The sequence below is a fragment of the Crinia signifera genome, chromosome 1 (assembly GCF_055691185.1).
Source record: "Crinia signifera chromosome 1, ASM5569118v1, whole genome shotgun sequence".
In the NCBI taxonomy this organism is placed as follows: domain Eukaryota; kingdom Metazoa; phylum Chordata; class Amphibia; order Anura; family Myobatrachidae; genus Crinia; species Crinia signifera.
In genome coordinates this window covers 259,757,571-259,771,847 of record NC_139217.1, presented here as the reverse complement: position 1 = coordinate 259,771,847, position 14,277 = coordinate 259,757,571, and the positions used below count along the sequence as shown (strand labels likewise).

Sequence of the window (14,277 nt, the reverse complement as noted above, 5' to 3'; positions counted from 1 at the left end):
TGTATGCCTTAAGTTAAGGCATACAATCAGATGCGATGCGATATCGCATCGCATCGCATCGCATCCGATATCGGATGCGATGACCCGATTTTTCCATAGGAATCAATGTTAAAATGATTCCTATGGAAAAATGGGTCCTTTTCATACCCCTACTATCCAAGTGGGCATGGAGTTGGATATAAACCTGTGGCGAGCGTAGCGAGCCACCGAGCCCGAAGCGTGGCGAGCGAAGCGAGCCCCGCGAGGGGACGGTATTCGTCCCCTCGCGGGGCTCGCTTCGCTCGCCACGCTTCGGGCTCGGTGGCTCGCTACGCTCGCCACAGGTTTATATCCAACTCCATGCCCACTTGGATAGTAGGGGTATGAAAAGGACCCATTTTTCCCATTGAATTCCATGTTAAAATGGACTCAGTCCATTTTAACATTGATTCCTATGGAAAAATCGGGTCATCGCATCGCATCGCATCGAATCGCATGGTCGCATGCGATGCGATGCGATCTCCCGATCCGACCCGATTTAGAAATCGGCAGCCCAGATACTACATAAGTACCCAATATTTTAGACTGCACACAATAATTGCTTAAAAAATAATACACAAACACAATGGTATGCGGCTAGACATTTTTACTTCTGTATACTTTCTCAGACGCAATCTGCATTTTTGCAGGTGAAAAATAACAACTCTGGGGGCATGTTACAAGATGATTGGGAATGGGAAAAATAATGAAACATATGTAGGAGCTACCTTCTCCCAGCATCAGGCACCCCTACACCACTTCTAGACCCTGTACCAAGCCCACCACGGGTCCTAACACTCCGACGGGGTGGGGAAGTGGGGGAGCCACTTATTGGGGTGCTGGATACACTGCTGAGGGTGGATGCTGTGCCACCTCCCACATTGGCTTCCAGCTGCTGGATTTGGGCCTGCATAGCTAGTAAGGCATTAGTCTGCGCTGTGCATGATTGGGTGAGTGCAGCAATACTTTGCGCCAGGCTGCCAATATGCCTATTCTGCTCCCTTACAGCAGCAGTTAGCTCAGCAAGACGGGTGTCAATGCTGTTAGCAATGCGCACATGAGTGCCTACACCTACCCGTACACTACGTGCCATTTTCCGTAACTGAAGGAAGGTGTCACGCATGTACCCCTGGATATTACCTATTTGGAGGCTTTGGGAGGCCATGAATTCTATCTGTTTTTCCTTGAAATTAACCAAGGAGTTAGCTACTTGGGAAGCCGAAGCGGCTGTATGGGGTGTGTTGGTGGGTGGGGGTGGGTTGGGAGACACCCCACTTGGGGGAAGATCACTCTGTGACGAGGTCTGTATTTCTTCCTCTGCCGCAAAGGTGTCCACTGGTTCAAGAATGATGTCCATTTCGTCTAGCACCATCATTGAAGAATCTGTTTGGTTTGACCCTAGTTGTATAGCACCTGTGGATACAGAGAAGAGGTAAGTACTCATGCATATATAGGCCACACTGTCCTCTATACTGTTTTACATAGGGCTTGAGATGCTGGACGCAAATACCTAGGGGTGTTATGTACTTACACATGTACCCCGATACAGCATGTAACATTCACATTAATAATATGTCACATGCGTAGCTCAGATGACATTCATTTCTGTTGCAATGTAGCAACAGGAGTTGAATGTGGTATGAGATATTGTTGAGGTGACATGGGTGTGTGTACTGTATGTGTAATGGTGTGTTTTTTGTTCATTTACCTGCTTCCGCAGATTCTGCAGCAACGGGCCTTCTGGTCTTGGATGCGTGAGCACTTCGGGATTGACAATCTGTAGAAGGAAAGATGGCCAGGCATTATGGACCTTGCAATGGGGAAGCATTTTGTGCAAACAGGCATTGAGATGACAATAATGGACAATACCCTTTGGACAAGGACTGCTTTATTTCTTTGGCACCATTTTGTTTTGGAACCCACAGATTTTTCTGTGACATTAATAAAATTACACTATTGTACACATGACAACTATTGTATAATCTTTGCTATGTAGGCATGGCAGCTAAACCACCAGTACACCTCTGGGTTTTTGTCCACATACATGTTAGGCTGCTAGAAAGAATGTTACAGTGTTAATCAATGTGAGCAGTTGTGGAACAACAAGGCCCAGCATTATCAGCAATTTTAAAGGAGTAGCAGGCAATTTCTTGTGCATGACCTTGCTGGGCTATGTAGTTCCACAGCAGCACTTTACTTAGCATAACAATACAAGTGAACATTATAGTTATAATACATTAGCATGTATGTTTAGGATTGCATGTGGTCACACTTACCAGCTCTAGATGGCGTTTGTGGCCTATCGGTATCCGCCACGTGCATGCCAGGCAGGACCTCAGGGGGGATGATGCGCTTCAGCTTCACCTCATACGAATTGTAGCACACAGTGGTCGGGCTTCCTCCTCCAGTCTTGGTGGCCTCCTCCAACTCCATGGCCATTTTATTCTTCAACTGCCTTTTGATGTCGTTGAATCTCTTTTTCACATTGCGGACCAGGCGCTTGTGCTGACTCACAGCGTTCACCGCCTGGGTGATGTCCTTCCACATAGCCCTTTTGCGCTGTGCAGTGGTCTTGTGGTGAGATTTGCCAAGCAAACGCTCAAACACTGGCAGGATAGCCCGGACAAGTGCTGCATTTTCTTCATAGGAAAAACGCACCTTTCTGCCACTTTTGGTGCGGCCAGCTTCAACCTCCTCCTCCTCATTTTCAACACCAGCCATGTAGCCCTCCTCCTCCATGGCAGTGTCTTCCTCCTCCTCACCACCATCTGCCTCCACCTCTGACATGTGGCCCTCCTGCAGCTGGTGTGGGGTATGATCAAGGTCTTGGCTGTAGGATGGGGATGCCAGCGGATCCTCCACCTCCTCCTGCTGGGGCTGGACGCCCAGGGCCTGGTGTGAGGCTGCCCTTGCTGTGGCCATGCTGCCTGCCACACTGCTGCCTCTCACACTTGTCTGGCTGCTGCCACTGGTCCCTCTGCCACTGGTCCCTCTGCCACTGCTCCCTCTGCCACTGGTCCCTCTGCCACTGCTCCCTCTGCCACTGCTCCCTCTGCCACTCCTCACTCTGCCACTGCTCCCTCTGCCACTCCTCACTCTGCCACCAACACCTGTTCCTGAACGCACACTGCCACTGCTCCTCTCCATGCTCCTTACTTCCTATCAAAGAGTGAAATGGCGCCAATGACCCTTTATATAGGGGGTGTGATGCATAATGGAGGGGACACAGGTGGGCCTATAGGTTGGGGGGTTCTTACTCATGCGGAGACAGTTTTGTATATCGCACTCCGGTTGGTCCAAAAATCGCACATGACCGGCGGAAGAATTCGCACTATTTTGTTACTTAAAAGCGCACCACTTCGCCGCAAATCGCACCTATTCGCACTTTTCAGCCTCCAAAACGCATCACATTAAATATGCGAATTATGACTGAAAAGTGCGATTTGTAAAAGTGCGATTTGCGGCGATGTGGTGCGCTAAAAAAACATGCGCATTTATGTGCAAGCATAGAATGTCACCCATCGTGTGTATCTATGGCAGCCTATCTGTATGGCACTGGCTTACTGACTCTTTGCGAGTAACGCACACGTCGCATTCCCCCACACTCATGCGAATGGATGTTTTGCATAAACATCCATTCGCTGCTTGCATGCGGGGAGGAAATCATTCGCTGCATGAGCAGTTGCTCAAGAGGGAAGCGTGCAAACCAGAATAAGACCTCATAGTAAACAAGGTAATGATTTGGGGTCCTCCTCAAGCACTTCATAGCAATCCCCAAAAGAAACTTCCCCAGTGGGGAGCGCTCCCTAAAAAAACACCCTACCACTAAAGGGGTTAATTGCAATTAGGGCCTGATTCAGACCTCCTTGCTGGACTGCAAATGTTCAGAGCTCAGTGTGCAGTTAGCCCCCTCATCCAGAATGCACGCCTCCCTGCCCCTGTACACGGCTGTGAACAATTACGCAGCCCTACACACGGGGGGAATCATTCACCATGCAATGATATTCCCCCTGCGTTGAGTGAGCCAGGACTCACTTGGCAATGCGAAGGCCATGGGAGGGAGGAGGCCACTGATGAAGTCAGCGTTCTTCTCCCCAATGGCCAGACCTCCTGGTAAGAAAAGTAGGAGATGCGCTATCTTGAAGGCCGTTTGAGAGATCTTACAGCTCACACACCAGGAGACATAAAACTTCCATATACGGTAGTGATGGGCCAAGGTCACCTGTTTCCGAGCACTCATCATGGTCGGAAGGACCGCAGAGAGAATACTTGTCTTCCCCCAGATGGACCTCTCAATAACAACGCCATAAAATGAAGACGCCTTAAGTCCGTATAGGCGAAAGTCCAGTAGAGGCAGGGCAGGGGCCATGGCTCATCAATGAGGAGAAACGTGAGATTAGTGTACCAGGCTCTGTAAAGCCAATCAGGGGCGATTAGCAGAACAGTGTCCTCCCTGGGAATGCGTTGTAGGACCCGAGGCAACATTGGAAAGAGGTAAAGGAGCCGCTGGATCCTCAGTACATTGCATAGAAGTTCATATGTGGAATGCTGAAGCTGACATTTTGAATATTTGCGCACTTGCAAAACTGAGGGTATGGGTAAACACCGGACCAGGACAAAACCCCCGGACCGCCGTACCGGACATCAAACTCTGCATTTTGGAGCTTGTAGTGTCCAGTTTGGGGGGGTGTCCTGTCCGGGGGGGTGTCCTGTCCAGGAGGGGCTGACTGTGACACCTGTAACCAGGTAGAGGAGGAGGAGTAGAATAAAGTCTCCCTGTATGGTCCGGGCATGTAGCAAAAACCGGACAGTCTGGACTACACGGGGAGGCTGTAATCTCCCCTCCCCCATGTCCCTGGTGATAGCATTTTGGAGCTTGTAGCATCCGATCCTGGGGGGGGTGTCCTGTCCGGGAGGGGCTGACTGTGACACCTGTAACCAGGTAGAGGAGGAGTGGTAGAATAAAGTCTCCCAGTATGGTCCGGGCATGTAGCAAAAACCGGACAGTCTGGACTACACGGGGAGGCTGTAATCTCCCCTCCCCATGTCCCTGGTGATAGCTATCACAGAGACCCCCCCCCCCCCGGACAAGACACCCCCCGGATAGGACCCTACAAACTCCGGTCTGCAGATTTTGATGCCCTGTCCAGCAGTCCGGAGTCTAGTCCGGGTCCGGTTTTTACATAGTCCCCAAAACTGATAGAAAACGCAGCGGCACATTGGATGCATGTACTGTACCTCTGAATCATCATCATTAGGGTAATGCGTCAGATCTACAAACTTGGGCCGTCCAACAACTGCTAGCCGGCACATTGTGGAGTGGATAGCACATCAGAAGTGGCTTCAAAATTTAGAGTGGTTCTGGAAAGGATTACAGCAGCACTCCGAAGATGATCGGCCTTTGCAGCAGCTATTTGTGCTGAATATTCCTGTGCTCTGTGTGAAACAGATCCCATAAGTGGTAACTATATTTCAATTATATTGCATCTGACCATCTAACCTATCACAACGTGACTAACTTCTGTTACTGCCTGCACTTTAAAAAGACTGCTATTACATTAACTTAACAAACAATGACGGCTTATTAACCATTAATCAACTAAAATACCATCAGTGGATCAAAAATCCTTTTTTTCCCAGACTGCCAGACTGATCATTATTAATATATATTTTAATAATAATATTTTTTATTTATATTTATATTCTTTTAAATTGTATCGACCAGTACTTATGAGGTTGTTGGTTTATAAGTAGTTGTTATTTTATCTTAATTTTTATATATGTCTAGGAATTATTTTGTAATATTTCATGTTTCTATAAATGTCGACAAATATACATTTTTTTTAAACGAATTCTGATTGGCTTTTATTTTGCGTTGCTCCCATCTGTCTCCGATTGACCTCCTTCATGGCCACGCGACTGCGCATGCCTCCCTGTTTGTTTATGTAAGCCACACCTGTGGCATTGTCAGATTGTACTCTGATCGCCTTGCACTAAAGGAGATCCTGCGAATTGAACAGCGAGTTGAACACTGCCCGAAGCCCGAGGACATTTATAGAGAAATTTGCTTCCTCTGATGTCCTGGAACTGGCAGTCCACCGTGACCGCTCCCCAAACTCGGAGACTGGGATCACCCAATGCGGAGGCTGGTGAGGAGGGTCCAATCCCAGATCCCAAATCATTTCCTTTCCAGGAGATTCACAGAAATGAGCTACCAGAGTAGAGAGAGGTGAGCCCTGCGAGACAGGGTCATCTGTTGCTGGAGGGATAGGTGGGAACCTGACCATTGTTACAGGAGACAAAGCATTGGAGTGAAACCCAATTGTACTGCTTCAAACGTGGCCACCATCTTTCCCAGAAGGTGGGAACAAAGATGAACAGAGACCAGTTTGTGCTGTAGCACCAGACTAACAGTTGGAGGGACTGAATCTTGTCCAAAGGCAAGATTCTCTTACGAGATGTATCCATAATCAGGTACTTATGTAATATCTGGGCTCCCGTTTTTCTTATGAGACCGCGTCCGCTCGCCACGCTTCGGGCACGGTGGCTCGCTGCGCTCACCACACTATATAAAATCAACTCCATACGTAGTTGGATAGTAGGGGTATGAAAAAACGGGGTGCATTTAACATGGGAGCCCAGATAATACATAAGTACCGTAAAATGCTAAAACCATTGTCAGCTGTGTGTGATTATAGGTGTGGAATACAATAAAATGTTGCTCAAAATGAAGCAATTGGAATTGCTTAACCTGAATATTAGGTATATTAAACCTTTAGCTCACAAATGATATTCAGAAATAGACATTATTCTTGCATCTTCACTCATCTAGGTAGCATAAAACTACCTGAATTGGCTGTGGAATGTTAGATCAATGTTGCACTGATGTTATAGTTTAGTGAATAGAATGAATACTATTTGGCAAGTGTCTATTTGTACATCTTTCGGTACTTATGTATTATCTGGGCTCCCATGTTAAATGCACCCCATTTTTTCATACCCCGACTATCCAACTACGCATGGAGTTGATTTTATATAGTGTGGCGAGCGCAGCGAGCCACCGTGCCCGAAGCGTGGCGAGCGGACGCGGTCTCATAAGAAAAACGGGAGCCCAGATATTACATAAGTACCCATTTCACTTTAATATACCTATTACACAGTTTTTCACTAATAAAATAACTGAATAATATTTAGCAAATTTTTAACAAAATAATGGTACTTATGTATTATCTGGGCTCCCATGTTAAATGCACCCCGTTTTTTCATACCCCTACTATCCAACTACGTATGGAGTTGATTTTATATAGTGTGGTGAGCGCAGCGAGCCACCGTGCCCGAAGCGTGGCGAGCGGAGGCGGTCTCATAAGAAAAACGGGAGCCCAGATATTACATAAGTACCCATCTTTCATAGCTGAAAATTGGCAAAAGAAGCTAGTCTAATGATTCTTGCTTCTGAGCTCATCTCCCCCATCTTAAATGTAACTACCTCTCAGTCGTATGTCAATAAAGGTTCCCATAATAGTGTTATTTATTTCAGTTTCTTGGACTGAAATTTATAATTCACTGGAACTTATATTACAGATGGGGTGCACTTTGTATCTATATGCATACCAGAAGCCTCATCCTAATTTTCTGAACATCTAAGTAGGTCTATTGAGATGATAATTCAGTGGCATCTATAGTTTATCATGTATTATGAATGATTGTGCATACAGGGTGAAGGGAATTGGCAGGTGGGAATCCGCGGCTGGTGAGGCGATTCGTGCAAACTAAACAGGTTTTTATTAATAGATTGTTATTCACAATATTTCATTCCACATAAGAACATGTTTGGTATTTTGTATTTTCATCATGTGCCCTATAGCATGTCAATGTTGTTCAAACAATGTCGTGTTAGGCCCTGCTGTATAGCGCTTATATTCGCTGTTAGGAGTATAGGATTGTTACCACATGGGTTTGCTTAATGGGACTGCAACAGTTATAAGGCATGGAATGTGTCAGGACTTGTCTTCATGCCATACATCATTTAATATACTTGTTAATTCGCTATTCCTGCTAGGGTGGCCAATCCCAGGATCGGTGGGATCCCAGGATTTCGCCCCAAAAATGCCAGGATTTCAATTGGAGTTTCCAATCCCAGGATTAGACTGCCCATGCGCAGTCTAATGCCGGGTAGCATCTGAGCACTAGCTCAGATGCTGGCTGGCTGTTCCCGATGCCCAAAAGGAAAAAAGTGTATACAGCGCTTGGGTTATTCTGAATGATGGTCAAACACAAATAGGTTGAAAAAGTACAAAGACATTTATTATATAACACAATTTAAAGAGAATTCTCTGTGTATAAAAAATAGAAAAAAGATTGCGTAATGAATTAAAAATAGGGGGGGGGGGGGGGGGGGGTGATAAAAACAGTCAATGCATGCACATTGCTCCAAAGAAGAAGAAAAGGCAGTTCTTTGGGCCCAAATGGTTGAGTATAATTACCGCCAGTGGTGATCAAACTTCATGGTCTCAATGACTAAAGGATAATTCCGGTCAATTTCCCAGCATGTGGGTCCAGGTAGCCTCAGATGGAATTGGAGCAGGAATGGTTGGTTTTTGGCTACCTGGACCCACATGCTGGGAAATTGACCGGAATTATCCTTTGGTCATTGAGACCCTGAAGTTTGATCACCACTGGCGGTAATTATACTCAACCATTTGGGCCCAAAGAACTGCCTTTTCTTCTTCTTTGGAGCAATGTGCATGCATTGACTGTTTTTATCATCCCCCCCCCCTATTTTTAATTCATTGCGCAATCTTTTTTCTATTTTGATCGTGGGGTGGCATAAACGACTTTTGGGGGGACATTTCACTGTTCAGCTGTGTTTTTTGGGTTTTCTGGCCCATTTACCATTGTTCCCTATGATGATTTGGGTAAATTGAGCCATTTAACATTGATTCCTATGGGAAATCGGGGGCATCGCGGGTAAATTGAGGTATTTAACATTGTTCCCTATGGGGAAATCGCAGGCATCGCGTTGGTACCATCGCTCCCGATTTTTTAGTGCATGCGATGGCCGCGATGCCCACGATCAGGATCGTTGTGGCCGTGCTAGGAAACAAGTACCAAATTTATTCCACTCAATTAATGCTATGGCTGGTGAGTCAGATCGCAGTGTCCTTTATGCGATCAGACACATATTGTGCAGTCTTTAAAATATTGTGTGCTGCTGAACACCAGCTCAATAGTCCTGACGTACATATAAAGTTAGCCTTGTAAGTGCTGGGATTCAGTTCCCTATTAACAGCCCTGAATTGCTTCTGACCGCAGCTGCTACTGAGTCTATACCTAATACAATTACGCAAACAGCGGACACTTGGGCCGGGCACACGTGTCAACTGTACACGTGTCAACTGTATGTTGTGCAACAAGATCTCCCATGTGGCATGGGACATCCATTTGTCCAATTCTGGACTGAACAGGACTGTACCATTGAAGGCCAAGGCTTCCTCAACCCGTTTGGATTTAGCATCACAATGCAGACATCAAGCAACTGCCTCAAAATGTAGTCCGCTAGCACCACAAGGTCACCTGCTGCTGGATTATTTTTCAAATCTTGTGCAAACCTGTGCAGGACGCTGTAAAACCCCTGCAGCAGTGTAAATGGTCTTTAGGCTAGTCTGTCATTTCCTGTCAGAAGGCTCCTTAAGAGACGAGGCTTCTGGGATGGGAAGTACAAGCTTCTTGACAGTCTGAAAACTGAAGGGTCAACAGAAGGTGGGGTTTCACACACCATCCAGCTATCCGCATGGAAGGGAGAGGAAGCTGAAAATCTACAAGAGATCTCAGTGTGTTGTCAGGGTTTTTCCAAGCCAAGGCAGCTTTTTGTGTCTTTTACTAATTACGGTAAGTCGAGCCAGGGACTGATCCTCATCCTCCACCAGCAGAGCTAATTTAACCATGGCAATTAAATCTTCCAAACCCTGTGAAACATGGTCAGACTCCTCCACAGTTGGTTATCTAATCTGGGTATTTACCTTCCTCTAAGGCTGGCATGTAATTATCAGACTACACAAACTGAGGAAACAGTCTCTTGTGTTGTAATGGAGTAGGTGCTAGAGGAGCAGAGAAGTCCCTCTATCTCACGGAGAGGCACATAATTCAGGGGATAAGCTGGAACACCACATCTGAGAGCTGTGAGGTCCAGGCAGGGATTTCCTGGGAAGGTAACAGGAGAAATTCTCTTTCTAATGGACAAAACCATGTGTACTGCAGGTGGGGCAGATGTAACATGTTCAGAGAGTTACATTTGGGTGAGAAACTGTTTCTGTGCAGGGCAAATAAGGGCTGCTTCATTTTTACACTGCAATATAGATATCAGTTTGAAGTACAAACCCCACCCAAAAGTAACTCTGCACGTTACATCTGCCCCACCTGCAGTGCACCATTTTGACCATTAAAGGGAGAATTTGCTTTTGCAAGTGAACCAGAATCAGGGTCTCAGAACTTATAAATTTGAACCCCTAGAGCAGTGGATTCCAAAATGTGTTCCGCGGAACTTGCAGAGGTGCTCTTGATTGGTGTTCTAGGACCAATCAAATAATTTATGGTAAATGGAATTGTCAAAACTAGCGCTGGTGCATTAAAAAGATAAAACTTGTGGACAAACAGAAGTAAATCCTGTCCCTCATTACACAACTGAAACTAAGGACCACATATAAAACTATTTCTTAAGAAACTTGGGTATCTGTTTCCTAGCACGGCGCCTTCGATTTTGATTTTATCCATCAGGTCCAAAAAAATTGCATAGATCGCATCGCATGCAACCAAATCGCATGCGATGGACGTGATTTTTAAATCGGAACCAATGTAAAATGGTCCCTGAGTCCCGATTTTACATTGGGCCCAATGTAAAATGCCCCCCAGACCCCAACTTTCATTGGATACCCACCCTGATGGGTCACATGCGCCCCGCCCCCCCCCCCATTGTTAACGCCACCCCACGATGAACGCCAACCCGAAACGTGGCGAGAGCAGCGAGCCAGTGAGGGGCGGCGGTACGCGTCCTCCGACCTTTTCATACCCTCACTATCCACGTCAGCTTGTAGTTGACTATATATAGTGTGGCGAGCGCAGCAAGCCACCGAGCCCGAAGCGTGGCGAGCCCCAAGAGGGGACGCGCATTACTTCACAGGTATTACGCGTCCGCTCGCCACGCTTCGGGCTCAGTGGCTCGCTGCGCTATATAAAATCAACTCCACGCCGACGTGGATAGTGGGGGTATGAAAAGGGCGGAGGACGCGTACCGCACCCCCTCTCAACCTTAAGTTAAGGTATGCAATCACCTGCGACGGGCGCCGTGCTAGGAAACAAGTACCAAAACTTGTGACTAAGGGCAAGAAGCATATTTAAGGGTTGTCGCTTCGAGGAAAAAATATTATTGGATCACCCCTTAAATGCCTTCAGCCTTAACAGTCATGGCTGTTAAGAGCTAGCTCTCTATAGCCATTATTATAGTGCCACTTTTAGGTGACACCATTATGGCTCAGGCTTTGCCTTCCTGATCCCAAAGCTGTAGCCTCCCAGCAGACGGCAAACAAGCTGGTATCGCCCCAACCTCTCATGCATGCAAATTGCCACCTACAATCTCTTCAGCGGCTTTGGTGCAGGGTGGCCTGCAAAGCCACACCCCTAGGCACTTGAGGCCTAGTGTGAAATCTGACACTGCCTAGATGTGATGTAAAAAAGTTTGGGAACCACTGCCCTAAGGGATTACGTGAGGGGAAGGAAGAGTAATAGGCATTAAATCACACCGTGATTTCAAAGCATTCTGGCTAGATTGCTTAGAAAATAAAGCACGTATGTACAGCATCCTTCACAGAGATAGACAGTGCATGCACTGTCTATCCTGTTTAGATCGCAGGGTTTTGCCTAGAAGCATAGTCAAAACACTGCTACCCAGGTGCATCGCATGTGTGCTGAGCAATTTTAGCTTAGGCAGCTCGCTCAGCATGGGGCACCAGTTGCCACATGTGTACGGGGCTTTAGAACAGAAGCCTGTTTCAGCATCTATCGATGTGGCTGCGATACAAAGCAGAAACAATTATTTCAGTACACAATAAGGTGTAGCTGCAGCGCTGAATCTCTGAAACGCTACAATGCAGATTCTAACATTCAGAACTCCACTTAAGTCAGACATAAAAAACCTCCTTCCTAATTAGCAAAGTCTAAATGAAACTGATGTAGCTAGATTTTACTAGAACATTACACTAAAACCCATTTTATTTAATAAAAGCCAATTCTGATATTCGTCTAAACACCAACATTAAAATCACATGAATAATTGACCATTTCCCTCTTTTGATTAGGAAAAGTTTTGTTTTTCTAAAGAGAAGTTGGTGAATAGTATTTATTCTCAATAAATAGATACATTGTTTTATTACTAACTTATATTGCTATATTTAATAATTACCAATATAAAAAGGCAACTGTAGATGTATAAACGCTAACCTGCTAACCGTAGAAACCTCCACTGCCATGTGCTTCTACACACATATACATTTAAAGCCAGAAGTCAAATATTTGTAGTTATTTTTTTATTATTTCCTAAATGATTCAGTGTTCATATTATTCATCAATCCATATTTTTAATTAAATAGGTTTTAAGGACAGAGTGGAAAAAAAAAATGGGGAGGGGGGTTCAGTGCATGATTTAAAAAACAAAACAAGAGACAACCTAAAGGCAAAATGGTAGGACAATCCCTGGTATGAAGAGTTTTTGAAAAAAATTGATGTCGCAATGTTTCATCCTGAGTACCCGCAGAGAAAAGTCTGTTTCTTACAGGCCGAAGGGACAAATTTGCGAACCTGTTCCACCACGTTTATGGCAAACTAGCATTCCATTTTGATCAAAGCACTTTATAAGAGAAAGGGTTGATGTTGAGATCCATGCACAGGAGTTAAAAGATTATGTTGAAATTCAATCTCCAGTGCTTAAAAACATTTTCCTGGTAGCAAAACTCCTGAATGTTTGCATCCTTACAGCTGTTTTGGCTTCCAGGCGACTCTCTGGACTAGCCTGTAAAGCATCCCAAAGTTCTGTAAAGAAAGAAGCAAAATGAAATAGACATGTCCACAAAAGTAACCGTCCCGTCTAGCCAGATAGAAGCACAAACCAGATGCAAAATTAGCCAGCCACTACAGGATTTGTTTCTTTCTACACATCGTATATCTGCATAGAGAAGGGAGGCTAGTAGTATTACACTAAAATGGTTTAACTGAGTGGGCAATGTGTTTTGTACATTATCTGTTCAGTGAGCATGTAAGATACATTAGTGCTTGTATTCAAAAGGTATATTTGATGAGCGCATTTAACAAGATAGTGTATAATGAAAAATTACTAAAAATACTGTACTTAATCTTAACCACTTGAGTGGTATGCCCAGAAAATTTCCCATGTAGTAGGTGCGCTCCAGTGGTGCCTCCGTCGGCCCCTCCACCCCCTCTGGCGATCGTACACCGGAACTCCCCTGCCGCCATTCGCCATTTACAGCAGTGACGTAGGCGGCGGGCTCAGGAATGTTCGGGAGGCTCGAGAGTGCTCAGGAATTCAGGCGCCGGAGTCCAACAGAGCCGCCACGAGCATCCCCGAGCCTGCCGCCTGTGGTCAATGCTTACTGTGACTGGCGGCTGGGGCAGCAGGGAAGCTACGGCGTACAAATGCCAGAGCGGAGGTGAGGGGGGCCTCCTACATCCTGTGGTGGGTTTTGCTGGGGCAGGTGGTAGGTTTGTCCTGCCCCAGCAAAAGCCACCACTCAAGGGGTTAATACCCACCTTACTATAGGCATTAAAAGCTCCCTATACTGATGCCTGAAAGTGTGGGAGTACAAATTTTATACTTCCGGCCACCTTAATGACCAACAAATACTAACTCCCTTTCACAAGGATTTCTGTAGTGTAGGAACTCCTTCCTTACTCACAGGGACCACTCCTCTCAGCAAAGAGAACAAAAAAAAAAAAACTTCAATTTTCATCTACTGGACCTTTAAACCACTAACTACACATTTAGAAAATATATTTTGCTGTCAAAATTGTGATCACACTTGCAAAACTGCAGGACAATTTCTCAATATTTTTTGTGGTGTTGAAGCACGCATTGACAACATTAGCAGTTAGCCATTAGCCCCTTCTATGATTGAAGTAACAACGTATTATGCCACCTGTTATTTACCACTCTAAACATTTAAGAGAGGAAAAAACAAAAAAACACATCACAAA

General features: G+C 45.6%; 2 protein-coding genes across 3 annotated transcripts in view; both read right to left on the bottom strand.

Moving 5' to 3' along the window:
- Positions 1 to 618: 618 nt before the first annotated feature.
- On the bottom strand, positions 619 to 3,244 carry LOC146073894 (uncharacterized). The gene is made up of 2 exons (XM_083181461.1): positions 1,727 to 3,244; positions 619 to 1,431 (listed from the first exon to the last, which is right to left on the bottom strand). Exon 1 carries the CDS (start codon positions 3,163 to 3,165, stop codon positions 2,269 to 2,271), a length of 897 nt encoding a protein of 298 aa, XP_083037587.1. The 5' UTR covers positions 3,166 to 3,244; the 3' UTR covers positions 619 to 1,431; positions 1,727 to 2,268.
- A 9,337-nt stretch (positions 3,245 to 12,581) lies between these two features.
- Positions 12,582 to 14,277, bottom strand: part of NCLN (nicalin) — a 28,037-nt gene continuing 26,341 nt past the window's right edge. For both annotated transcript variants that reach the window (XM_083181428.1, XM_083181435.1), the window contains exon 15: positions 12,582 to 13,098. In XM_083181428.1, coding sequence (XP_083037554.1) covers positions 13,039 to 13,098 — 60 coding nt within the window. In that variant the 3' untranslated portion in view covers positions 12,582 to 13,038. The remainder of the gene's footprint in view (positions 13,099 to 14,277) is intronic.